This window comes from Physeter macrocephalus, unplaced genomic scaffold (assembly GCF_002837175.3).
Source record: "Physeter macrocephalus isolate SW-GA unplaced genomic scaffold, ASM283717v5 random_614, whole genome shotgun sequence".
NCBI classification, from domain to species: domain Eukaryota; kingdom Metazoa; phylum Chordata; class Mammalia; order Artiodactyla; family Physeteridae; genus Physeter; species Physeter macrocephalus.
Window position 1 is genome coordinate 19153 of NW_021145833.1, and position 27132 is coordinate 46284.

General features: G+C 44.9%; 1 protein-coding gene across 1 annotated transcript in view; it reads right to left on the reverse strand.

Annotated features, from left to right (window-relative positions):
- Positions 1-3877: 3877 nt before the first annotated feature.
- The window catches only part of LOC102995314 (oxysterol-binding protein 1), a 26921-nt gene continuing 3666 nt past the window's right edge, over positions 3878-27132 (reverse strand). Inside the window, exons 3-13 of the mRNA XM_028485767.2 lie at positions 23710-23908; positions 23352-23454; positions 22975-23029; positions 22645-22776; positions 17721-17966; positions 17318-17438; positions 9896-9999; positions 8405-8500; positions 7281-7462; positions 6282-6502; positions 3878-6179 (exon numbers count right to left, since the gene is read on the reverse strand). Of these exons, the coding sequence (XP_028341568.2) occupies positions 6037-6179; positions 6282-6502; positions 7281-7462; positions 8405-8500; positions 9896-9999; positions 17318-17438; positions 17721-17966; positions 22645-22776; positions 22975-23029; positions 23352-23454; positions 23710-23908 (1602 nt within the window). The 3' untranslated portion in view covers positions 3878-6036. The remainder of the gene's footprint in view (positions 6180-6281; positions 6503-7280; positions 7463-8404; positions 8501-9895; positions 10000-17317; positions 17439-17720; positions 17967-22644; positions 22777-22974; positions 23030-23351; positions 23455-23709; positions 23909-27132) is intronic.

Sequence of the window (27132 nt, forward strand, 5' to 3'; positions counted from 1 at the left end):
TATAATGAAATAATATCTGTTCCATTGCAGCAAAAAAGGATTCGGATATAGGTTCAGCTGGAGGTAGGCACTTAAGAAATATTAGAGGTGATGAGTCAAGGCCTCTGTTCATAAGCTAGATGTGATAAATAATTTTACTTTTCTCTGTTTTTTAACTACCCTGCGATTTGCTTTTCTCATTTAAAAATAAATCATGGACTTTTTTTTTTTCATGTCAGCTATGTAGACCTATTTCATTCTTTTTGACCCATGCATAGTATTGGATTGTATGGATATAACACAATCCATGTAATCAAATTCCTAATGATGGACATTTTGACTTTTTTCCCCTAGGTTTTATTATTAAAAACAATACCGCAATGACTATCCTTTTGTATTTGTTTTTCTTGTGAGAAGGCAGATTTCGCAAGGCCAAAAGACGTGAACATTTTGAATTTTTCAGATATTGTCAAAGTGGTCTCAAGAAATGTATGCAAGAGGACAGACAGGAAGGCCATCTGTAAAGATTTCAAATGTCAGTTTTCAATGTTACCTCCTGGTGAACTATACATAGAGTCATTGTATCTGTATGTTAAAAGCATTGATTTGCTAAACCTAACTATTTAAAGTATACCTCAATTTCTGTAATCTCATCTTGGCATTTAAAAAATTTGAAACATATAGACATTGTCAAAATGTGGAATTGGCTCAGACCTCTCAAACTCTGAGAAGTGAGCTGTGGTTTAATAATATCCCCTAATATGCTGATTTATCCCACCTTCTCCTCCCATTTCATAATTTTGTGACCCTTGCGTTTATATATATATATATATATATATATATATAAATAATTGCACTAGCCCTAACCCTAATTGAATCAGAATCTCTGCAGATGGGGCTCAGGATTATCTATTTTTTTAACTTGCAGGTGATTTTAATGTCCAGCCTCTCTCAGCATCTCATTCCTCAGTTCTCACAAAAATGTAGCCATTACACTTGGACCCATGTTTTAAATCGCTTACTCAACCTCTCCACAGGCTCCTCCAACTCAGAATGCCCCCAAATGAACCCATCTTTCCCTCTAGACTTGTTTAGCTTGCTACCACCTTCCTTCTAAGTTTCCTGAGCCAGAAAAATACAAGTTCGTTCCTCCCTCCCTCCCTCTGCTCTCCACCAAGAATCATACTCAAGTGCTGTTCATTCCAGTCAATACTGGAATGCCTGCACTTCTCTTCATTCTCACAACTTCTCCAATCTCTTAATTGATCTGACTACCTGTCAATCATTTTCCACACGGGAACCCATCACCCTGCTTACAAATCTTTCACTGGCTCCCTTGCTGAAAACGAAAACCAAGGTTTCTTTACGTGGTATATAAAGACTTCCATGACTTGGGCGTTACCTCTCTCCATCACTGTATCAGTGCCCTCTCTCCATCACTGTATCAGTGCCCTCTCTCCATCACTGTATCAGTGCCCTCTCCTTGACCTTGAACTCCAGCCATTCATGCAGCCATCCAAAAGCAGGATGCTTTCCTCGACTTTGCTCTCCATCTTTATCTGTGCAGCATCTTATACGGTGCCCTTCCCCTAACCCCTGTTAAACCTGCAACTCTCAACTCAGATACATTCTCCTAGTTGTATTGAATAGAAGGCTTCCCTGACATGTCTTTATCCCCTCCCTCCCCACTCTCTATAGGCTTGTTGCCCCTCTAGAGTGCTTTCATGCCGTTTATCAAACTAGATTGTAACTGCCCGTTTATCTGAGCTCTTTCTTGCCATTTGTATCTCTAATGTTATGTAACAAGATGGAAGTCAATGTTGAATGAATGAATGAACGAATGGAGACATTCCTAGCCATACCTATGTCAGGGCCAACTGGTTCTTTACTAACTTCTTAAATCACCTAGTCAAACTCAGGTGTGACCTCTGCAAGGCTACTTATAGAAGATTCTGAGCTCTTTAGTTCTTGCCTTTGAAGATGCCTCATCTGACCAGCTTGCTTCCTTCCCCTGGGGGGATCATTGTGAACCCCAAAAGGAGGGCTCTACTTGAAAAGACAGTAGGGAGGAAAGACTGAGGAGAACATAACCACAGATTATTTTATGAGCTTCAGAAGGGAAGGCTTGAGGGATGCTTCCCACAGGGCAGGGCACAGTACTGGGCAAAAGCTTTATAAACTTTTAGAAGCAAGCTCTAAATTTTGCTGATCTTAGGGTTTCACAAGGTATATACCTTATAGTGAATAAATTCTAAAGATTTTTCTACACTTCCTTTTAGGACTATACTATAGGTTGATTTTCACTTATCTTGCAGAAAGTAGAGCAGACCTTTGAAATTTATAGGTATAACATTTTTGTGGGACTTCAGACGTCCCTGACAGGTGTAATTTTGAATGCATGAGTAAGCTACACTCCTCGGGATCCACATCCCAACCCATCATGTCACAGTAGCCCATTAAAGGACTAAAGGAGGGATTATTCAAATGTTTCAGGTACATTGGACTGCCCCTATTGGAGGAAATTACATACCATACGGTATTCCAAATTGCAGGATGCAGCTCTCACAAGTGTCAAGGGTCGACTACCATGGTTTTTAGCTTGCCAGAAAAAAAAACGTTGTCGATACTTAACATCAAGGCTAAGTGGCCTTCCCAAGAACCAGGCTAGAAAAGACGACCCCTGACAACATAGCTGATTTTGTGGGCATGAGAGCCTTGAGAAACCAAGGAGCCAGGAGGCTGAACTTCAAGAATGCTCCTTCCAGGACATCCCTGGCGGTCCAGTAGTTAAGACTTCATGCTTCCAATGCAGGGGGCGTGGGTTCAATCCCCGGTCAGGGAACTAAGACCCCACATGCCACATGGCATGGCCAAAAAAAAAAAAGAATGCTCCAATGCACCTTCCTTCATGTGGGACTCCCAAAATGGTATTATCCACATTAAGAAGCTTCTGGAAACAGAGATACGCATTTCTGCACGATGTATAATCCAGGAGGAAATGACTTAACTACCAGCCGCCTTCCAACCCAGTTTCTCACAGAGCACAAGCTTGTGAAGGTCACAAACTCTGGGGGGTTAAACCAACCCAGCTTTGAATTCCAGTACTGTGACTAACCAATCAGCTATGTGACCTTGAGTAAATTTATTTAGTTTATTTTTTGAGCGCCTTTCCTCATATTCAACATGGCAATCGTAAAATATACTTCTTGAAATTGTTTAAGTGGAAGCCTGGCAATGCTGAGAGCTCCAGTCTCAGCACTCTGGACGCAGAAGCAGATGCTCAGTGACGTGCGGCCCCCGCTCCGGGCAGGAACTGGCACTCCCCCTCATCGGAGGCCTCTCCATGCCCCTCCGATCACTTTGCCCACCTTCTCCCCTCCCTGAACTGTGCAGAGAAAAACTGAACGAGCATTTTCACCGTCCTTTACTTCTCTCCAAGGTCTTCAGATCAATACTCAATTGCTTATGTTTCAAAATATAGAATTTGAATCCTTACACGGACAGCTAACTAAGATCCTGAAAATCTAAATGGGCAAGAGAAATTAAATTCAAGAAAACTTTTATTTTTTGAGGTGAAACAGGCCCAGTATCAAAAACACTAGAAACCGTTCCCCTGTGGCAAGGTGTGACCCTGACAGTGAAGCATCAGGGCCTGTTAAAACTACTCATGTGGTCATTAGGTCCTCCGGAATGTTGTTGAATAGTCGAAACATCTGGAAATCCGTGCCCAGTTTTTCTTTCCATCTCCCATGAAGATCAAGTTCCCAGACTGCCCAGAGCAAATCACCGAGGGGCCACTTCTCCACCTCTTCCCACTGTCTCCTCCTTAAGTAGAAGTGAATCAGACAAACAATATGACTTTTTAAAAATTATTTAATTTAGTAGTTTTCTTGGAAAAAAAACAATAAGGCAAAAAAACCGAAAATATATATAGTTTTGTTTTGTTTTGATGTGACTTTATTTCACCTGAAGGACTCGAAGCCGCTTCCATTAGCAGGAACCTCACTGGGCATCAGGCTGGAAACGTAGTGCAGATGGTGGAGGAAGAACGGGGAGTGGGGGGGGCAGGAGACAGAGCAGGGAAGTTCCGTCTGTTTGGGGAGTTCCCGCTGTCTAAAGCTCTGCCCCCCACCCCAGTAACATCAACGCTTTTATGGGCCTCCTTGAAAGCAGCAGCCCTGGAACAATCCCTTGCTTATGCTGGGAATCGAGTTCGAGTTCGTAGGAGGAAATTCCCCGGGAGTTGTCCCTCTCTCAAGTTCATCACAGCTAGGAAGGAAGGGATGGTGGGGAAGGAGTAAGAGTACCATCTACCCAGTATAAATCCAATTTCCCTGCAGGGATGGCTTCCTCTGGAATGATTCTCCCCCACAGGACCCACACCGGCTGAGGCTCGGCAGTTAAGGAACAGAAACAAAAAGCACACAAGGAAGGCACCTCGATTTGTGATCCTCAACCAAGGGTGGGTGGCACAGGGGTTAGAGTTCTGAACAAGACAACTTAAACAAATACAGAACAAAAAACTGGAGGAAACCAGGGCCCAGCAGGAGCAGTTCTCTTACCCACCCCACGTGACAGTGCTTTTAGCCCCCATTCCTAGGAAGAAGGCTCTTTTGGGGACCAGCTCTGTGCGCTGAGATTTGCACAGAGGCAGGCTGGAGGCAGGCTGAAACCGGAAATCACCCTCCTGACTTTCTACCCATACTCTTCCTAGTAAGAGAAGGAAAAAAGGTAGGAAAGAGGTTAGGATTTCATTTTCAAGAGCCAGGTAACTAGAAGAGCAGACTTTAGACAGCAGTGGGCACCTCATGGTACAAACCATGGACAAAGTCCCTGCTCAGTAACCGCTGGGTGGGGTCCTGCTCAGGTTTGGAATCTGTCTGCCCCTGAAAGAGGGAAAGCAGAGGGGGCTCCAATCCACATCAGTGTGTCCAAGAGAGAGTCCCAGGGAGACAAGTGATATCAAAAATCAAGATTCTTAATGGGAAGAAGGAAAATCAAACCAAAAAAGAATTAGATTTTTCTCTACATATATATAATATACAGATACTTAACGCATTATTCCAGAGGTGGCTCCAGTCCATGGGGCTTGAGAGATGGTGAAAACTTATTCCAGATAAACTCCTTCTCTCAGATTCTGAAGTGTATCAGAACGGGACAGGTAATGCTTTGCTCCACAGGGCACAAACCCGAATCAGTATTGTGCGGAGGGAGAAGAGAGAACGGGAAAGCAACAGTGGCCAGCAGTCTTCTTCCATCCTGCCTCGTGTTCTCAGAAGTTCTCCGCCTGAGCGAGTCCGTAAAACCCCTTTTCGAGGATAATGCAAGCCTCCTACCGACCACCCAAGTGGCCCTGGTTGCTGTCAAAGGAGATGGAGAACAGCAGCAGGGTGTTTTACGCGAGTGAAGATCGAAACTTCCAAGAATTTAACTCTGAACGTCCCGGCCTTGCAAAACAGTCCCTCTCGCAAGTGTTCCAGTGCCGCGGTTTTCTCCACACGGACACCCCGTTAAATTGACCCCATCTGTGAACACTTCATAACGTCACGCCTAAGCTCCACCAGCCTAAGCTCCACCACGAGCATTCACGATGCCTCTGTTGGTGAGTCTTACGTGTTTGTTTTTAAAGGGAACCTCTAAAATCAGCTCTCGCTCTGAACAGCACCGGAACGCCCCGCATCCTCCTCCTCCGCAGGTCTTGGCTGGGCAGGCTCTGTAGGGGGAGGGGGAGGGACAGCATCTCAACCGGGGCAGAGAGGGAGAGGAAGAGTCAAGAGCACGTGATGCTGCAGAAGTGGGATGACACTAACACTCAGCCAGGACGCCTCTCCCTCACACACACAGTATCTAGAATGTCGATTTCAGTTTCAATCCGCTAAGGCAACCAGCCAATCACCACCCACGGTGTCTGCTTCTGGTGATTGATTTGGAAAAAATGATTGGTTAAGACAGACAAACTTGAGGAAAGCTCTCGGTAAGAGAGTCACGACTGCCAGCTTTCCCGTGCATCCTCTGTCCTCTTCTCCTTTGGCTCCTCCTCCTCTTGTCAGGGCTGGTTCAGAAAATGTCCGGGCACGAGCTCCAGTCCTGTCTCTCCTTACACTCCCAGTACGCTCCCCTATAAACATGGGCTAGCTCCTTGGTAACGGGGTCCTTCTTCCGTTCGAACCACAGAGCCTTGTAGGGATCGTAGGGCGTGCCTAAGAGGGAAAGAGGGTAAAGAAAAACAGAATTAGAGCCGAAAACACACGGGCATTGGCCACGCATCGGGACTGGGAAGCAGAGTGGAAGGCGTCCGCTACCGTCCTCCGTGGCTTTCACAGCGTCGGCTTCTCGCTTCTTTCTGGAAAGTCTCTGCTTTTCCTCCAGGCGCTGCTTCTCAGCGTTCGCCTCATCCCAGCGCCCGTTCTCCATCAGTCTCTGGTCGGGCCGTAACCGGCTGTCTGTGGGGGCGGTGCCAGCTTCCCAGGCATTGAGAGTTAGAGCCAGCTCTGAGAAGTAGTACATGTTCTCTGCGTTCTTCCTAAAAGTAAAGGGTGACAAAGAGGAAGGGTGATGCCGGAGCTGAGACCCTTGTTAGTTAAAGAGCACCAACTAAGTTCACTACAAGGGCTACATCACCCAGGCTGCTCTACCGATGGAAAGACTCTAGGACCACATCAGGTTCACCTAATTAAGAGACCCGACTGGACCATTCCCCATCCCCTCCCCAGGATCACCCAACTGGATAGTTTTCTGGGCCTGTGCTATGCCCAGGTGAAATTAGGAAGGATGAAACATTCTACTAAATAAAACTTCCTTCTTCCTGTTTCCTTTGCTTTCTTTTTAGCCTCTTTCTGGGATAATCTTGGCGATTACGGAGGACTGAACGTACTAAATAATGACAGGACACAAATGGCCTCCATCTTAATTTATTTCCAAGTCCTGCACATTATCTCAGGGACCTTTATACTGCTGCCAGGCCTTTGGGCCACAGGGGGTAGGCATCTTTCTCCTCTAGCCACTTCTGAATAGTTTTACTCTAAATTATAGAAAAACACCCTTCTGAATCACAATCCAAAGGACCTTTAGGAAACACCAAATGTTTTTGGCAGGCGTGGTTTGAATAGTTTGAACTTTCCTGGGACACGGCACGCTACAACCCAACCACGCAGGGACAACCTTCTGGTCATCTGTCCAGGTTCCAATATCCCGCGCTCAGTCCCTCACAGAATTAAGTGGGAAGGAAGGCAGAAATGCCACAACACTGCTCCAAGGCTGAGTCACAGCAGGACCCGGGCGGGACCCACACTGGTACTCACGGTAGAGGATTCCGCTTCCACAGCATGACCCTGCTTTCCTCTGCTTCGTGGCCTCGCTGCCGGGCGTCACCCCCATTTTCCCCGATGACTGGCTGTACTTTGAAACACTCCATTTTCTCATCCCACGTCCCCAGAAGGGCAAAGTGAACTTTTCCTGATGGATCTGTCACTTCCCCTGTCACCTACAAAGAGGGAGAGCAGGGCTCCGGAGTACGGCATTCGCTGTGTTAGCTTACCTGACTACTCTGGAAACCGAAGTCCTAGGGTAAATACTGGTTAAATCCTGTTATGACAAACTCCATGGAGCCATTCAAATTATTTTGTTATGTTTTCTTGAGCTGCTTAAAATAACGGAGTCAAGAGTCGGAGGTTTCATTACCATTTTGTTGTACGGATTTTTGTTGTAATGATATATGTAGGAAAAGGATCTGACTATGCTCAGAATTATGTTCTATTCTTCTCTCCAGAAATCAGAGAGAGCCACAAACAGATTTCTTCACTCTCCCATCAAAACTCACGGCACAATTCCATTGCAGTGGTACCAGAACTCTCACTCAGACTTCACAGGGCTCAAACTACCCATGCCTTCTTCCTGTAACCCTTTCCTTCATCCTTCCTTGTTTCCCATTTTCAAATCTCATTGCTCTTTTTTTTTCTGGCCACGCCTGCGCAGCTTGCAGAATCTTAGTTCCCCGACCAGGGATCGAACCCGGGCCCGTGGCAGTTGAAAGCACCCTAACCACTGGACCACCAGGAAATGCCAATCCCTCATTGCTCTTGACTTTTACTCTCTAACTTGTTGTCTTTTGCTGACTTTCTCCTTTTTTATGAACACACACCAACCAGAACACACACCAACCATCTACACCAGCTCCAAAGGAGCAGACTTTCTATGGGATACACACTAAGTGAAAAACATTTTAATTTCAACTTCTCTTACCTTTCTTGCTACATCCCGAGAGAAGTAGCTGTAAGGAACAAATTTAAGATTCTAACTTGTTGTCTTTTGCTGACTTTCTCCTTTTTTATGAACACACACCAACCATCTACACCAGCTCCAAAGGAGCAGACTTTCTATGGGATACACACTAAGTGAAAAACATTTTAGTTTCAACTTCTCTTACCTTTCTTGCTACATCCCGAGAGAAGTAGCTGTAAGGAACAAATTTAAGATTGCACTTGTCTCCTGTCTTGTGATTCACAATATCAATTTCGCCAGACTATAAAAAGAAAAGAATCATGGATTGGTTTTATTAAGACTGGATGACTTGAATATATGCTAAGCCCCATGCCTCACAATTCTTTTCAATCTTACATTCTCGCTTTCCTGTACTTAAGATTCAGGTCTTAGCCAACCTTGAGATGCTGTGGAATCCCTTTGTAATCTTGGTACGCCAGGTTGGAATCAAGGCCAAGTGACCTTTTTTAAAAAAAACTGTGTCACATGTTCAGTGGCATAATTCGACCTTCAGCACACACACTGATATTCACATAATAATTTACCTTCCCAAACCAATCCTCCACTCGTACCCTTCATGAACTCTGTGCTTAAAGTATTCTGCTCACCGTTTCAAGCCTACATATGGTGGGCCTTTCTACACTTTATTCATTGCATTTTCTCCTCCTTCCTATCTTGCAAATCCCAAAAAGCTCTTCAAGACTCAGCTTCATTCCCACATCTACCGTGAAGCCTTTCCTGACTGCTCAGACAGTATCCCCTCTCTTTACTGAATTAACTGCAACCACTGTCTTAAAAGCAAATTGACAATGAATTAGACAGTTTGACAGTTTGTTTGTTTGTTTGTTTATTTATGGCTGCGTTGGGTCTTCGTTGCTAAGTGCGGGCTTTCCCTAGTTGCGGCGAGCGGGGGCTACTCTTCGTTGTGGTGCGCGGGCTTCTCATTGCAGTGGCTTCTCTTGTTGCAGAGCATGGGCTCTAGGCACGCGGGCTTCAGTAACTGTGGCACACAGGCTCAGCAGTTGTGGCTCGAGGGCTCTAGAGCGCAGGCTCAGTAGTTATGGCGCACGGGCTTAGCTAATCCGCGGCATGTGGGATCTTCCTGGACCAGGGCTTGAACCCGTGTCCCCTGCATCAGCAGGTGGATTCTTAACCACTGTGCCACCAGGGAAGCCCCTAGATAGTATTTTGGTAGAGCTCTTACACTAGTCTATTTTGTCAAATACTTTTCATCCTACACATATCTGTCATGTATCTCCAATGATAAAATAACTCTCGGCAGGACAATGCCTCATATGACTTTGTACTCCCAAGACCTAGCACTCAGCCTGGCAACAAATGTGTGATGAATAATGAAAGGAAGAAGGATGGGAGCCATGTTTATTACTTTCCTGTATTCTTCATAGTACCTAACACAGCCCTAGTAGAGTAGTCACTGAATGAATGTTGTAACTTGGTCATTTATAGGTAATAGTTTGTGGTACAGAAACTCGGGGAGTTTGCGGGTGGGATTACTGCCTGAGAGAAATTCCTCAGGCAAAAGCGATAAACCAGTAACAGCAGTCGGGGGCCAGCTCACGTGTCCTAAATACTACAAAGATGGACGTAGGAAGGTATTCTTCTGAACTTCAGAAGCATGTTGAGTCCCTTTACTCACCTGATCGATCCACAGTTTGCCCACGATAATGTTGTGCACTGTCGTGGTAACTTTTTTCCAAGTGTAGTGGTGCCCAGTTGCGTGGAAGATACAGTGGATGCTACCTAGAAGCAGAGAGTGGTAGGCAAATTAAGCCAAACATTAGAAAAATAGCACCACGCTGGCTAGAAATAATGATGGATTTTATTTTATCAATATTTCTTACTTTTAAAAAGAAAACAACAAGTCAAAAAGGACTTATAACCTTTATAGATATTGGAAGCACTGATTGAATTTTTCATGTGATTTTAAAATTTATGAATAAAATATAACTAATGAGGACAAACACTGACAGCTGATACAGCTTAGCTGGGAAGTAGTATTCTGCAAATGTAGAAATAAAAATGAAAGCAAAAACCCCAATATTTCATTAACTGCACCTGCCATACTAGCTGCAAAATTTACAGGAACAGGTCACATCTGCCCCAGCATGAAAAAATAAAGCGGCATTATGGAAAAGAGCACACATTGGAAGTCAGTACTGGGGACAAGCCCTACTGTGAGTAACTAGCTGTGTGACTTTAAGCAAACCACTTGTCTACCTATGGGCCTTAATAGTAAAAAAAAAAAGGGAGTAGTGGGTAGAGCAGGGGTACTGGCGGCTCCACCACTCATTAGATGTGTGAGCATGTGTTGTATAATAAAGAATTTGTCTGGTCTTTGTCCAACCTCTAAACCCTTGCAATTTCCCAAGTGACAGTAGTGTCTTTGTTACTCATGAGGGCCCTGGTGATATATGCCAATGAGGTGCCTCGGGTGGGCCCCGAGATAGCTTATGCCAACAAGATGACTTAGGACGAGGGTGGGCCAGAAAGACCCACCATGTCATTAGAGAGCAGCGGCTGCGGGTCACCTGATATGGGCTAGACCTGGCCTCCTGACCTCCTGGGAACGATATTTCCTTCCGTCCAGGGAGGGAAGGAGGCCGGGATATTGAGTTCAGTCACGTGGCCAAGGATTTGATCAACTGTGCCCTGCCCACACGATGAAACCCCAATAAAATCTCTGGACAAGGAAGCCTGGTGGAGCTTCTAGGATGTTAAACACCTCAATGTGCCAGGAAGTTGCTGGGCCCTGATTTCATGGGGAGAGGGCGTGGAAACTCGCGTCCAGGATCCCCCCACACCCTCTGCTGTGGGTCTCTCCATGGGGCTGGTCCTGACTTGTACCCTTTACAGCACTCAGTACGTCAGGTCTCCTCCTGCTCCTAGACTCTCAAATGAATACCAAACCAAACTCAGCGGCTTCAACAGAGGTGAGTGGACGTTCAAAATCATCAAAAAATCTCAGAAGATATATACATTAAATAATACACTTAATTCCAGTAACGGTATAACTCTACGCTCCCTCTGTAACCACTAATGACACGAACACTAAACGTGGCTGAGGCGTGTCTTTCTTGTACAAAAAGGTTAAAGTAGCCCTGGTGGCTGCAGCAGCAGTCACGCTGATGAGGATAACAATGGTGACACCGACACTGACAGTAGCAATGGCAGCTCTGCTGAGAACACCTGCTGTGTACCAGGCACCGTGCTAGGCTCTCCTCACTCACTTACTCTTCACAGCCATCTTCAAAAACATTTGCTCTGCCTAATTATGGCCTAAATCGCTTGTTCTTCACCACTGCAGTCTAAGCCACCAGCAGCTCTTGCCCGAACCTCTTTGCGGCCTCCCAGCTTCCACTCTGGCCCCCTTCAAGTCTCTAGTCAAAATGATCTGTTTAAAACATGTCATATCAACTTTCCACACCATAAAATCTCTCCATTACTCCCCACTGTAGTTAGAATAAAACTCAACTCCTTTCCACGGTGCGCAAGACGCGACAAGAGCAGGCCCCCGCCTACCCTCTGGTCTCATCCACCGCGTCCCCCTCCTCACTCTGAAGCAGCTGCTGTGGGCTTGCTGTTTCTCATGCGTGCTATGCTTGCTCCATACCCAGGGCCCTTATCTTTGGGGTTCTCTCTGCCAGTCACCTTCTGGTTTTGTTTCTTTTTGTTCTCAGGTCTCTGCTCAAATGTAACCTTTTCAGAGAAGTTCCTGACTCCGCTAGAAGGGAACACACAACACTCTCCTTCCTCCGTCATTCACCCCATCTCCGCTTACTCTATTTTCTTCACTGAACCACCACTATATAAAATCAAAGTACTTGTTTCATTTACTTTTGTGTCTACTTCAGAATGCAAGCTAAATGAGGGCAAAGTAGCTTTTGTTCACCATTATGTACCCAACTAGAATAGTTGCCAGCATACAGTGGGCACTCATATATTTGTTGATACCTTAGCTGCAGGCTACATCTGTATCCTACTGCTGCTGAAACCAGCTATGACAAACCTTGTGGCTTAAAATAACACAATTTGGGACTTCTCTGGTGGCGCAGTGGTTAAGAATCCGCCTGCCAATGCAGGGGACATGGGTGCGAGCCCTGGTCCAGGAAGATCCCACACGCCGTGGAGCAACTAAGGCCGTGCGCCACAACTACTGAGCCTGCGCTCTACAGCCCGCGAGCCGCAACTACTGAGCCTGCGTGCCACAAGTACTGAACCCCGTGTGCCTAGAGCCCGTGCCCCACAGCAAGAGAAGCCACCGCAATGAGAAGCCCTCGCACTGCAACGAAGAGTAGCACCCGCTCGCCGCAACTACAGAAAGCCCGCACGCAGCAATGAGGACCCAATGCAGCCCAAGACAAACAAATAATAAATAAATTAAAAAAAAATAACACAACTTATTCTCTTACAGTTCTAGAAGTCAGAAGTCTAAAATCAAGGTGTCAGCAGGTGTGTGTTCCTTCTGAAGGCTCAAGGGGAGAATCCATTTTCTTGCTTTTTCCAGCTACTACAGCCACCTGCATTCTTTGGTTTGTGGACCCTTCCTAGCATCACTCAAACCTCTTGCTTCTGTTGTCACTGACTCTGAACCTCCGGCCTCCCGCTTATAAATACCCTTGTTGATTACATTAGGCCCACAGAACAATCCAGGATTATCTCCCCATCTCCAGATCCTTAACCACACGTCCAAAGTGCCTTTCACCGTGTAAAGTGATAAATTCATAGGTTCCAGAGATTAGGATGTGGATATTATTTGGGGGCGGGGGGCATTATTCAACCTACCACATCCTCATTTTACCAAATGAAGACTCTGAGCTTAGAGAGGTCAAATAATTTTCCCAAGGTCACAGAGCTAGTGACAGCTAGAGCTGAAGTTCAAAATAAGAGCAGAACATGTGTACAGTCCAATACCATAACCCTGTATCCCACCCTGATGATGTACCTGTTGTTCTGCAGTGTCCATTCCAGTTCACCGGGATAGTGGAAAAATAAAGAACACCCCATGACTACCTTCGTTTACATATTATTTGTGTGTTGAAAACTTGACAATAAGTTAAAGATCCCAAAACTGAGCCATTTAAAATGTATAAAGGGGAAGACAGCCACGTGCAGAATGGTAGAGTAAGAACTTCCATGTATCAGCTCCCCAGTAAAATCAACAAGAACACACTAACAGAAGTGATCAGAATCAACTTTTTCATAACTCTGGAAATTAACCAAAGGCTTACAATACTCCAAGAAACATTTATTCAAGAAAAATGGCTGAATCTCAGTAAGCAAAATGAGCTTTGTGGCATTTTAACTTGCCCCATTCCTATCCTTCTCTCCCCAGCTCAGCAGTAGCCTTGAAAACTGGTAGCCTCACCGTCATGGTAGCCGTGAAAACCAGCAAGCAGTCTAGCAAACACTGGAGGGAGTAGAACAGTGTGAAGCTCCCAAAGCCCAGCTCCAAAGTACTGTCATTATCTGACCTATCTGGGGGCCCCCTGTAAACTCCCACTCGCTGGGCTTATCTTTATTTGATCTGATTCAGCACCCGCTCACCTCAGCCTTTTTCCTGGGGCAATTATCAAAACAATCCGTGGCAATTATTTAACACAACAGCTGCCAGAGGTGGTGATAACAGTTGGAGCACTTGAAGAAATAATGGCCCCAAATTCCCCAGATTTGATGAAAAACACTAATCTCTACTTCCAAGAAGTCCAATGAATGCCAAGTAGGATCGACTCAAAGAGCACCACACTGAAACCGATCATAATCAAACTAGAAAGACAAAGACAAACAGAGAATCCTGAAAGCAGTAAGAGAGAAGTGATGCATCATACACAAGTGATCCTCAGAAACCATCAAGGCCAGAAGGCAGTCGGATGATGTATTCAAAATGCTGAAAGTAAAAGACCATCAAACCCAGAATTCTATGTCCAGCAACATTATCCTTCATAAACAAGGAGAACTAAGACATTCCCAGAAAAACAAAAACTGAAAGAATTCCTAGCTAGCAGATCTGCTCTTCAAGAAATGCTAAAGGAAGTCCTTCAGGCTGAAATGAAAGGACACTAGGCAGTAACTTAAATCTACCTTAAGAAATTAAGAGACCAGTAAAGGTAACAGCAATTAAACTATATAAAAGACAGCATAAATGTACTTTTTGCTTATAACTTTTTTCTCCTATATGATGTAAAAGACAACCACATAAAGCAACAGTTAAGAAACATTGTTGATGGAATTATAATGTAGAAAAATAGTTTGTATGAAAATAAAAGCACAAAGGAGGGAAAAGGTAATAGATCCATATAAGTGCAAAGTTTTTATATCCTGTTGAAATTCAGCTGGTATTAATCTGAACTAGATTATTAGAAGGTGTTAATTTTAATACCCAGGATAACCACCACACAAATACCTTTAAAAAATACAGTAAAAGAAATAACAAGCGAATTAAAATGGTAAACTAGAAAAATATCTATTCAACATAAAAGAAGGAACTAACGGAGGAGTAGAGGAGGAACAAAAAAGGACATAAGATGTACAGAAACAAAATACCAAAATGGCAGATGTAAATCCTAACTAATCAGTAATTATAATAAATATAAATGGATTAATCACTCTAATCAAAAAGTAGAAATTGGAAAAACGGATAAAATATATAAGGAGGACTTTCTGACTAAAGTGCTGCTGGGGCAAATTCAAGGTGCCTGGAGCCCAGCAGTGTCACTGACACAGAGATCAACAGGCTGAGTGGTTGTTTCATTCATAATATCAAATTGTGATTCTTCTTGGGTTAGAGAACTCCAAACTATAAAATAATCCTCTATTTAAATGTATCTCTTTAAACTTGAAGCTACCACCCAATTCCATGAGTGGATGAGCAAACTCATATTTATCCTCCACCGCAGTCTTCATAATTTTGCAAACTTCAATTACATTTCCTAGAAGCATTCTTTTTTCCAGATTGCAAGAACTCTAACCTTTTCAGTCTATTTTACTGGAAGACTCAGACTACCTTCCACCACCTCAAAAAACCATCCATCTGCCTACTCACTCACACCCCTGTCCATTTGTCTTTCTTCAATGACATCTCTTGGCTTAACAATTTACCCTCTGAGAGTTGAACACCACTGAAAATGGATCGAACCCATGTCCCCTGCATTAGCAGGCGGATTCTTAACCACTGCACCACCTGGGAAGTCCCACTATGTCAATTCTTGTTCAATCTCCCTACAAAGGCTGGGATCTTTGTTTTGTTCACTTACATTTCCCGAGCACCTTAGAACCATACCTAGTACGTGGCAGATATACTCAGTATCTAATAGCTGGGGTGACTTAAGATAATACATCCTGATGAATCCTTAAACAACCAAAGGAATGAAATCCTATCAAAGATTTTTTTAACTCTAAAAAATTAGATCTGCCACTTATATCATGTTCCTATAGTTATTTACCCCTCAAAGAATTCTAGATTAGTCAAAATTACAGAGAAAATGTACAGCACGTCGCTGGTAATTTAGGTTTACTGCCATTTTTAAAATGTATATAACCTTCCTTAGAATTAAATACATATAACCCATCCCTTTAGCAATCCTCAGGGGGCCTCTGAAACTCTTCTCCATGGATGAAAGTTATACTGCAATACGACCACTGACACCCTGGTTCTGCAGATTAGGTGTGAACATCTCAGGTGTTTACTACTCTTAACCTAACACGCTTCGGAAGCTATCAGCTTCAAAGAGAGTTAAGCAATTAGAACCTTTTCAAAGGTTCTCAGTAAAGATCAAGACCAAAATCACTTCGCCTCCTTTTCATCTAAGGGCCTCTTGCATAGTAACCATGAAGCAAAAGAGTTAACATTTCAGTTTCTTGTCTTTTAATATGTTACGAACATCCCTGGATTTTTTTTTTTTTTTTTTTTTTTTTTTTGCGGCACGCGGGCCTCTCACTGCTGTGGCCTCTCCCGCCGCGGAGCACAGGCTCCGGACGCGCAGGCTCAGCGACCATGGCTCACGGGCCCAGCCGCTCCGCGGCATGTGGGATCTTCCCGGACCGGGGCATGAACCCGTGTCCCTTGCATCGGCAGGCGGACTCCCAACCACTGCGCCACCAGGGAAGCCCCCCATCCCTGGATTTTTTTCTGGCTGATTTCTAGTTTGCACTGTACCTGCTACATTGTGTGTTTCTGAGAGAAAGGGGGATTTATTAAAGCAGAAGACTGTACCGCAATAACCCAGCACTGCAGCTCTGCCACATGAAAGACTAGAACCAGGAAATGGAAAGCCATCGAGAGCTCAGGCAGTTACTATCAGCTCTGTCTCTAGGGAGCCACTTGCTTTCTGTCTACCTGCTTTGTGTTTCTTTTTCTGCAGACCAACATTCACTCTTCAGTACACACATGGCCAAATGTGGCTGGCTCTAGTTCAAAAGATCATCAAGAATCTACTACCCTTTCTGAATAATCTCATTTCCCCTAAAGTACAGACACACAAACACTGCATACTAGGATTCCTATTCCCAGGCCTGATCTTTCTGATCTTGGTGCAAAATTAACTTGTAATCCAATAAGGTCTTTTAAAATAAAGTTTCATTTTACCTGGAGTTCAGCTGTTACATAAATGATACCTAACCCCTCCAGTGGAGGAAGAGAGAGGGGAGAAAGCAGAGGAGGAGGAGGAGGGGCTACCCAGGAAACCTAACCTTGCAGTCACAAGAGTTCTGATCTACAGAGAGAATCTGATTGCTAGGGTAATGGGGTAAACAACACCAACTAAAAGATAGAATTTTAAAAATGCATGCTAAAATGTGTATTCTAAAATAGTACTTAAAGATGCATTAAACATAGCTAAGAAGACAAAGAACTTATGACCGGATGGGTCCTTAAAGAGTCTCACACACACCGCCCCACCCCCAGCAGCTGAGAAGTTAAATGACCTGCACAAAGCTAGCTCACAAGGTTCAGTGCCTGAATCAGACCTCCAGGCTCCTGACTACTGAACCAGTAACCTCCTCCATCCTGCCAGAAAAGCTTTCCTTCCTGGAGCACAAATTCTTACAAAGATGGCGGCCTTACCAAGGGGCATAATGGAGAGGTATTTGCCTCGAAACTTGCTGGTGATTTTGATTTCCTGACGCAACGTCCAGCCATTTTTGGACTCAGCGTGGTGTGCAGCCGCAGGGGGATGATGACTCACCTTGAAGAAATCAGTGGTTCAAATTAAAAGGAAGAAAGGATAAAAGAAAGACACTGCCTATTAACCGGTGATAAGCCCCCCAAATTCACACTTGACATGTTTACACCCATAGGAGTAGATGAATACCAGGGCCTCCAGTGTTGGAAGTCCTGAAGGAAAAGAAGGCAGTTTGGGATGACGGCGTCTGGAATTTCTGCAAACGTTAACACCCAGGGGTATCAACCAAAAAAATCATCCCTTTCTTCAAAAAGGAAACGCGTCACAGTCCTGAGGCTCCTTTACCTGCTCACAGAGGGATCGGTACCCATTCTCCTCTAATCGGTCTAGCTCAAAGGTCTCCCCAAGGAGTGGGTTGAATGGCTTGCTGGTACGGAAGACAGTAGTGGAGTAGGAGGACACGGTGAAAGCTGCAACATAACAGAGCTGTTCTAGAGAGTTCTCACACTTTGCAGCTCGGTCTAACAGCTCATGGTATTCCAGATCTTCCGTAAGGCGCTGAAGCATGGATAAGGGCTCATTAAAGTTTACCTGTCAGGAAAAGAGCAGATATAAAAACTTTGTCCACACATCCCAATGAGACAATTTCTTTCTTCCTTTTTTTTTTTTCTTTTTGCAGTCGGAGGGAGACACATATCGAGACGTCAATACGATAAAACAAATCACTGGCAAGAGAAGAGGCCTTTGCTCAGTAGAGCAGCTCCAAGATCTAGCCTGAAAGCGGCCCATTCTCCTTGGTCAACTGTTCATGTCAATGAGTGGTGGAAATCTCCATTTTCATTTATTTCACTAACTGGAAGCACTCTGAGATGGGAACCGTGCCTCTTCGGCTTACCACTGCATATCCAAGAGCCACTGATGCTTGGCCCATGAGAAACTGTCATCAAATAGGTATTGAATGAATAAAAGGGGAAATGGACTTCAGCACAAGTATACGCAGAGAAGAAGTCAGGTATTTAACATTTTTGAGGGAGGAGAGAAAGGGCAGTAAATTCTAAGTGCAGTCGTGTCCTGACTAGTGGAAAAAACATTGCAGTAGTTAGAGCTTCCACTCCCAGACTAGACCATCGCTGAGTCTCAGTTCAGTTCTACACCAGGCCAGGATCCTGCTTTCTTCTCTGAGGCTGGACAGTTGTGCCTCTGCACCTGGAGTATTCATGCTGGGGGCTAAGAGAGGGCTCTGAGTGCTTCTACCTTTCAAGTTTTAGAGCCAACTTAGGGCACTTAGGGCATCCTGCGGCTACAGGATGAAGCAAGTGTGTGTCCGTGTACCTCTGTCAGGCAGAAGATGTCCATGCATGCCACAAATATTTGTTGAGCCCTCGTGTGTGCCAGACCCTATACAACTCAGCGGGTATAGAGAAGTGAACAAAAGAGACATTGTCCCCTCATCCCCCAAAGAATTAGCTTCTAAGTTGACTGTCTGGAATTCATGATGACTTTACTACTTTAAAAAATTACTATAAAAAGAGGTTAGGTTCCCAGGCTAGTCCATAAAGCTTATTTAACCAGCAATACAGCTAAATAAGCCTGAGTATCACTAGCCTGAGTTGAGTGCAAAGAAGAGAGGAAGGAAGAAAAAAATGTCCTTTGTATTGAATGGAGCTGACCTAAGGCAAAATTTCAGTTAATAAAACAAACAAAAACCACACTTTTCTTTCCTACAGTCCTACCTCTTTTTCTTTTTCTGCATTTTTATCCAACCTCCTACCCCCAATCTCTGAGTCACATACTACCTTAATGCTTACTGTCCTCCCAACTATGAAACATCTTGTAATTTCCACTATAACAAACTTTGGAAAACAAAGTATAAAGGAAAACATCTACTTGAAATACCATCACCCAAAGATAACCACTATTAATGGTTTCATATTTGTTTCTCTGCATTTATACATTAAAAATAATAATAATATACTAGAGCCTGCTTTTTCTGAGAAATATACTAAGCATTTTTCTGTGAAAATTTCCCAACGGGGAAGTAGGATCTACCCTGCCTCAACTAAAAACAGTGCACCACGCTCCAAAGCCATGCCGTCCGCACGGAGAAAAGCACTATGATAAGAAAAATGCACACCGAGGGGAAACAGCTGGACAGAACTCAAATCCTCAAGTGTCTTTGTAAAAGACGGTACTTATTAACTATGCCAACAAAATCTCTCCGTGGCGGAACTGCAGGCAACGTGCAGTAACATTTCCAGACATTTCGAGGAAAATGGGACAGGTGATGTGCTCCGCTGGTGGCTACAGGACAGATGAGCACCACCTGGGCCTAGAATCAGTATACCCTTACTTAGCCCATCGCCGCTTGTCACACACACACACACACACACAGCCCTGCCCCCCAACAGCTGTTCCGGGAACCACAGTTTCTCTGAAAGTGCCAAGCTTTTTATACTGGTCATTTTATCCCTCAGAGGGCTAACAGGGAAACAAACGAATCTGAGAATTTACAGCGGAAAAAAGCCGGGCATCGGTTATATGGCTGATGGAGAGCTGGGCAGCCTAAGATGACAGCCTAGACCTTAGCAGCAGCAGCAGGAAGCCGTAACTGCCGGCAGGCAGGAGGAACAAAGAGCAGCCGTGGTATTACTGCAGCACAGAGGCCGGAGGCGTGCGCAGAAGCTAAGACCTCAGGGGGGCCTGTCCAGTGGAAACCAGAGCCACACAGCTGCTGCCAGGGCACTGCCCAAGAGAATGCAGCCGGGGCGGGGAGAACCCTGGGGTTTCTCCCTTCCTCCCGCTCCAAACTCCTTCTGGTGCCTTGCACTGGTGGAGCCCAGCCAGAGCCAGCAGACGTGGAAGCCTGAGAAACACAGCTTGGAGGGATCAGCTTTCCTGTGACACAGCACAGAGCAGGGGAAGGGTGAGGACTAGATCCACAGGCCAACAGGTACAGGACTGCACATTCCTTGTAACAATGTCAACAAGGAACTGATGGTAAAGTAGGACACAGAGGTCACCTGGACTCAGAACCTATCTCTAAGCAGGAACTGCATTTCTGAGGCTGCAATGACTTGCCTTTCCAGCCTACCTCTCCACCACTTCCTTCAAGGCACTAGGCAAAGAAGCGGGGCTTCTTTTCAGGCCCCTAGTCAACCACTTATTTTATGCTTCTCCAGTGTGCTTACTCATGGCCTCTTCCTGTCTGGAGATCAACATTTTTCTAACAGAAATCCTATGCACTTACGTACAAATCTATTTGTTTTCCAAGACTCAGTTAACTAATTACTTTAACATTTGCTGAATGATATACATGTGCCAGGCACTGGCTAAGCATCAAGGATATAAAGACCAGTCTCTGCCCATGAAGAACAGTCTATGGAGAGGCAGAAAACACTCACTGGTCCATCAGCCCCAAGAGGCTAGGAGAATGCTGTCTGTATGCCGTGCAAGCAGCTATGGGCAGAGCCTGCAGCCATCCCCCACTCTCCATTCTTCCCTTCTGCTACAAGTAGTTGAATCCCCAATTTTTAACTAGGTCATGCCACCAAGAATAGAAGAAGTCTTCATTTCTAGTCTCCTCTCCAGCTAGCTGAGGCCATATAACTAAGTTCTGGCCAAAGAGATTGAAGGGAAAATGGTCCATGAAATTTCCAGGAAGCACCCTTAAAAGGCAGGACATGCCCTTCTCCTCTTTCCCTCTTCCTGCTGACTGGAATGCGATCCTGATGGCCCGAGTTGGAGCAGACACTTAACACCTAGGAATTGAGGCCACAGGCAGCAGAACAACAGGACAGAAAGGAGCCTGGTCATGACAGTGTGGAGTATCGTACCAGCCCTGGACCACCTACTTCTGGACTTCAACGCGATAATGAGTTAAGCTAATATTTGTTGGCCAGCTTTTTCTGTGAAAGGTTAGATAGTAAATATTTAGGCTTCAAGGGCCATATGGCCTCTGTCACACCTAATCAACACTGCTGTTCTAGGATGAAAGCCGCCACAGACAATCTGTAAATGAATGAGCATTTACTGTGTTCCAATAAACGTCATGGACACTAACATCTAAATTGTATATAATTTTCATATCACACAGTATTATCCTCCTTTTGATATTTTTCAACCATTTAAAAACATAAAAACTATGCTTAGCTTATAGGCCGTAGAGATGGCAGCCAGATTTGGCCCCAGGGCCACAGTTTGCTGACCCCTGGTCTAAACCAACATATTTTGGATTCTTTAAACTGAACCTATACCTGATACACTGATACAACCCCAGGCAGCTAGGCAGTCATTAAACTCTTGGGGAGTGAACCAGCAAGTTAAACCCACTGCCCAGAAATAAACAGTGGCACTTGTTGGAACACAGGGAAGAGGCGGCTCACCCTGACCAGATGCACGGGTGAAGGTCTGCTGAAAGAGACGACACCACAGTCGAATCCTGAAAAAAAGGGTATCAGCCAGGACGAAAGAAAAGTGGCATAGATGGGTGGGAAGCTGATGAGAGTTTGGGCAGAAAGAGCAGTGTGTGCAAATGCCCTGAGGGGGGGAAAAAAAAGAAGATGCCGGTGAGTCCCTGAAGGTAACTCCCAAAGACCAGAACACGGCATGTGTATGGGTGGAGCCTTGTCCTTGGGGAGGAAGTATCAAGCCCACTAAGGGATCGGGGCTACTCTCAAAGCAGTAAGGAGCTAGTAAAGGATTCTAAGCTAAGGAATGACATGACTACATTTGCAATATTAAAAAGATCCCTTTTTAAAACAGTGTGGACAGATTGGAGGAGGGCATGACAGGAGGCAGGGAGGTCAGTCCAAACACCTCCTTCACCAGGGAGGTAGATGGTCCACAGCTTCCTGGTTGGAATGAATGGTTTTGCTTTTGTCTCCCCAAACCTCTGTATGCACAGTACTTCCCATCATAGAAAGGAGTATTTTCTACCTGTTTTCATGTCTGTCTCTTGAACTACATGCTTCTTGAAAACGGAAACGATGCTGAATTTATCTCTGCAGGTCCTCGGCACATCTGGCATAGGAATTTGCTCATAAATAACTGTTACTGAACAAGTGCATCTGATTCTAGGTGATCTGGAAACATACCAGATCCCTAGCGAAAATTAAAGCAGCTAGTTTTGAGGGATCGTTTATGACTGTAAGGGTAACAAGGACCATGCCACAAACTGCCACAGGAGTGGGTGGAGGCTGTGCCGGCAGCACCCTTCTGACCGGGGCCTGAGAGGCCTTCCGGGCACAGCCTGGTCGTGCAAGACCCTCACCGGCATGGGGATCTTGGAGAGTTCTTTTCCGATGCAGTTCTTCATGATGCTCCACAAATTGAGGCTATAGTTTGGCTTGTATGGTATCCTCGTTCTCTTTTCCTTCTTGGTCTCTTCCAGCTGATGCTTGTACTAAGCGCAGAAACAAAGCCATTCAATCACCCACAAAGAACAGAAAACCCAGTATTTATAAGCTTCCCTTCCCCCATGCTTAAAAAAAAAAAAAAAAAATCAAATCAGTATTTTCTGTTTCTCTTAGTACTTTATAAGCAAATCCTTGGGAATGACACCTAAGTCCCCCAGTCTTGGTAATTCCCAAATAAGAGTTACCTGTTCATCAAGGCTGATGTCACTGCTGGCTCCGCTGATGTTGCTGCCAGTACGTCTACACAGATGGGAAGCGTATGAGAATTAGCATAAAGATCAGAACTAGAGTTTGGTCCTCACCATGTCTTTACAAAGCAGAATGCTAAGGACACTGCACAAACTTATTGAGGAGTGATCAAACGACGACACTCAGAAAACAGTACGTATGAATAGACATCTCTGGAGAACTTGTTCATGTAAAAAAGCTGACAGTCTTCCACTTACATAAGGAAGAGTCCATATCTTAGTAAACAACTATGACACTCCCACTGAAACATTTCTAACCTTTCCATGGCCAGATATGCTCATTTTGTGGGGGGTGGGAATCAAGAATGACTTACTTGTGGCCCAAATTTTCAGGCGTGGTGATGATTTCAGGGGCATCAAAGAACTCATTCTCGTCATCCTCATCACTCAGGTCTCCTTTGCCGGAGCAGCACTGACCTACAAGGAGGAAAGCCACATTTGTTTCCTTTGGCTGCATTTATCAAAACCTGGCACAGCTGGAGCTTTCAAATATTAACCACAAACAGTAACAAATGGTAGAAAGCAATGGGGAAGTCAGAAGAAATAAAGGGCTCGAATTCCATCTCACATGAGTCGCTGATTCTGGAGAATCTGGAGCTCTCTCTATCAGCTGCAGAAAAGCATGTGGCTTGGATCAGAACAGGCTGCCCAGGAGCCAAGCAAGCAGCTCACCTTTGCCAGAACCAGCACTGCCAGCGGCGTTTGCCGGCAGCACCGCGGCTCCTCGGAAGGCTCTCTCCAGGTGGTTGTGCTGCTTCGCTAGCTGCTCCAGGGTCTCTTCCAGGCGGATACGCTGGTCCCTTTCATACTGCAGGGACTTCTGCCACTTTTTACTGTGGGTCTGGGCTAACACAAGGAAATCTCTGCAGGCCTGTATGGAGAAAGAGTCGGTACAGGTCACCTCAACTCAGCTAGTCAGAGATTCCCCTCAGGCCTCTGTAAGCCCAGTAAGTAACCTTATTCTGGGAACCTGAACTAGCAAATTACAATGAAAGGCCTTCCCTGTTATTCCACAGTATCAGGGACAGCCAGCTCCATGATACAATCAAGGTCAACTCCAGAAAAAAAAAATTGAATGTGGTTGTCACAGTTCTTTCATATTTTCCTGGTCATGAGGACCAAACAAATGCCAAGCGAGCAACAAACCTAGACAAAGTATTTGTGCAACATCACAAAGGGCAGCTATGTGAACTGCTCCAAAGAAGAAACCTATTGACTAAAAGGTGAGGAAAAGCATGGGATAAGCATGTATTGCTTTCAATACATTCTCAACTAAACTCAAGTCACCTAAAACTGAGGAATTCAGACACTGAGAACAGAGAGTCTGCAGTGAATTAAACCAAATATGGGGAAACTTAATTGGTTTTTATTTTGGTCACTAAGATAATAACTGATCTTAAAAATGAGAAGCCTACCTGAGGAATCGAAGAAGAGATCTAGAGACAAAACACAAACCTGACCATATTAGTCCCTTCACTGGCTCCCCATCGACATTAGGACCAAATCCTAACTACCGGTTATGGACATAAATGGCCCTTGTATCCTCCTGCCCAGGCAGCTGGACCCACCCCTGCACCCTGCCATGGAGCCACCCTGAACTGCTCGCCCTTTCTCAGACATGCAGATTTCCTTCAGGCCTGCCCATCGGAGCACGTGCTATTTGCTTGGCCTAGAATGCCTTCCTACCCCCTTTCTCTGCTTGGCCAAGTCCTCTTCATTCTTTAAGATCTATGGCAAATGTTACTTCTTCTGTGACACTCCCCCCCCAACCCCCATCTCATAAGTAGCCAGTCTCTCCTCTATTTTACACAGCACTTTGCACATATTTCTGTTTTACACCATCCACAGCAGTATCGTGACTTTCTCTCCTGATGGATTATGAGCCACTTGAAGACACCATTTATAGCTTATTCACATACTTATCTCCAGCTCCTAACTTAGCTGCTTTGTACGTAGTGGGAGCCTGATACAGTTTGCTTAATAAATAAATGAAGGAAGGGAGCAATGTAAGCTTAAAAGTCTATACCCTGCAAAAAAAAAAAAAAAAAAAAAAAAAGTCTATACCCTGTTAAAGAGAAACTAAAAGGTAAATAGAACATCTACTCCCATGGTTTCAACCTTTGCCTATGGGCTGATGCCTACTAGATCAGTAATTGCAGCTCTGCGCTCAGGGAGCTGCAGACCAGACTCTCCAATTGCCTACTCAATGGCTCAAAGTAATCTCAGAATCAGTGGGTCCCATATTGAACTCACCATGTTCCCTTTCTGACTCTGCATCACCACCCCAAGAACAGTTCCAGGGCCCTTCCACCTGCCCAAGCCAGAAAACTAAGAGGCATCCTTGATTCTTAGTTTTCTTCCCTCCCCACATCCAATGATCAAATCCTACTGATTTTTCTTCGATATTTCTGGAATCTGTACATTTCTTTCCATCCTCCACACTCAGAAGCAGTACAGAGGACATACTCTGGAATTGTCACAGCTCCATCCTACTATCTAACTACAGAATTTTTAGCAAGTTACTTAACCTCTTGGTGCCTCATCTTCCTCATCTGTAAACAAAGAATGACAACAGTAGCTATCTCAAAAGTTGTTGCTTAACATGTAAACCACTTAGACCAGGCTCACAGTAATCATTCAATAAGGTGTTAGCTATTAGAGTTAAGCCTGCATCAAAATCGGTCTTATCCTCTTCTAATCCACTACTACCAAGCCCATTTAGTAGGGTCTGCACCCAGCCCCCCACCCCCCATACTTAACTCCTCTTCAGCCTTATCTCTAGCTACTTCCTTGCTTGGTTAACAGTCAACTGCAAGTGGTTCCCAGACTTTGGGAGAGAGGGAGGGATCCACACACACCACACCCGGATCAACTCTCTTCCCTCACTTCCTTTGAAGAACAGGGGCCATAACTCAAAGTTAGTGAGAGAAGATTATATGCCAGGCACTTTACTGAACACTCGCCATCCATTATCTAATAAAAGCCTCTCCACACCCTGAGAGCAGCTACTAGGATCATCACCATTTACAGAAAAGGAACTGGGGTCACCGAGGGACTAGGGTGTCCCAGGTTACAGAGATGGTTAACTGGGGCAGGTGGACTTCAGGACCCCAAACTCTTTGTTGCCTTTTTTTCAGAAGAAGACTCTCTCGGGTCTTTCAGAATTTATCTGAGGGGTTACCTTCTCAGATCCTCCTGGTCTGAGCCAGACACTCCCACGGTACTACAGCACAGCAGCCTGTGCTCACATCTCTCCTGGCATGCAGCACACTCCATAATGATCTGTTCACTTCTCTGGCCCCTCACTGGACAGTAATCTCCCTGAGGGCAGGGACCACAGCCAGTTTTATATCGCCAGCACAGTGCCTAGAGCACAGTAGGTGCTCAATAGGTGTTCACTGCATTAGCAAATGCATACACTAACAGTGTCAAATGCACTCCCCTGCTTAGACTCACTCTGATAATAAGAAAAGCTATATCCTAAGCAAGCAAGCAATTGAGTGAAATGAGTACATTCTTCCTTTGCTATAACACTGCCTGTTTAGAGATGTGATGTGCTAGCATGTCAGTTTTAAGGCCTTGCCATCATCCCCTAAAAGGTACAAAGGAAACAACACAGCGCTAAAAAATGCATTTCCTGCAGTAACTGGCTATAAAAGGGGCAAAGACAGTGCACCCAGGGAGAACAGAATGAGAACTGACACAAACTCTGGATACCTAGAACTAAGGGAAAAAGAACTGTCGCCAGGAACAAAGATAAGCATATTTTCAAGAGAAAAGTCCAAAATAAAGTTCCAGTTTTATGAGACATTTTTAAATCAAGACGAGTTTTATTTAGCAAATTTTTCCTATCAGAGTAGGAAAAAAATTGTCATGGAGCAGGGTGTTGACCTGACATGGATAAAAGGTAACAGATGGTTGTGTCCTGAGCTGTTCTATTTCAAAAGTATATTTATTTACTATTGGGGCTTCCCTGGTGGCACAGTGGTTGAGAGTCTGCCTGCCGATGCAGGGGACGCGGGTTCGTGCCCCGGTCCGGGGAGATCCCACATGCGGCGGAGCGGCTGGGCCCGTGAGCCATGGCCGCTGAGCCTG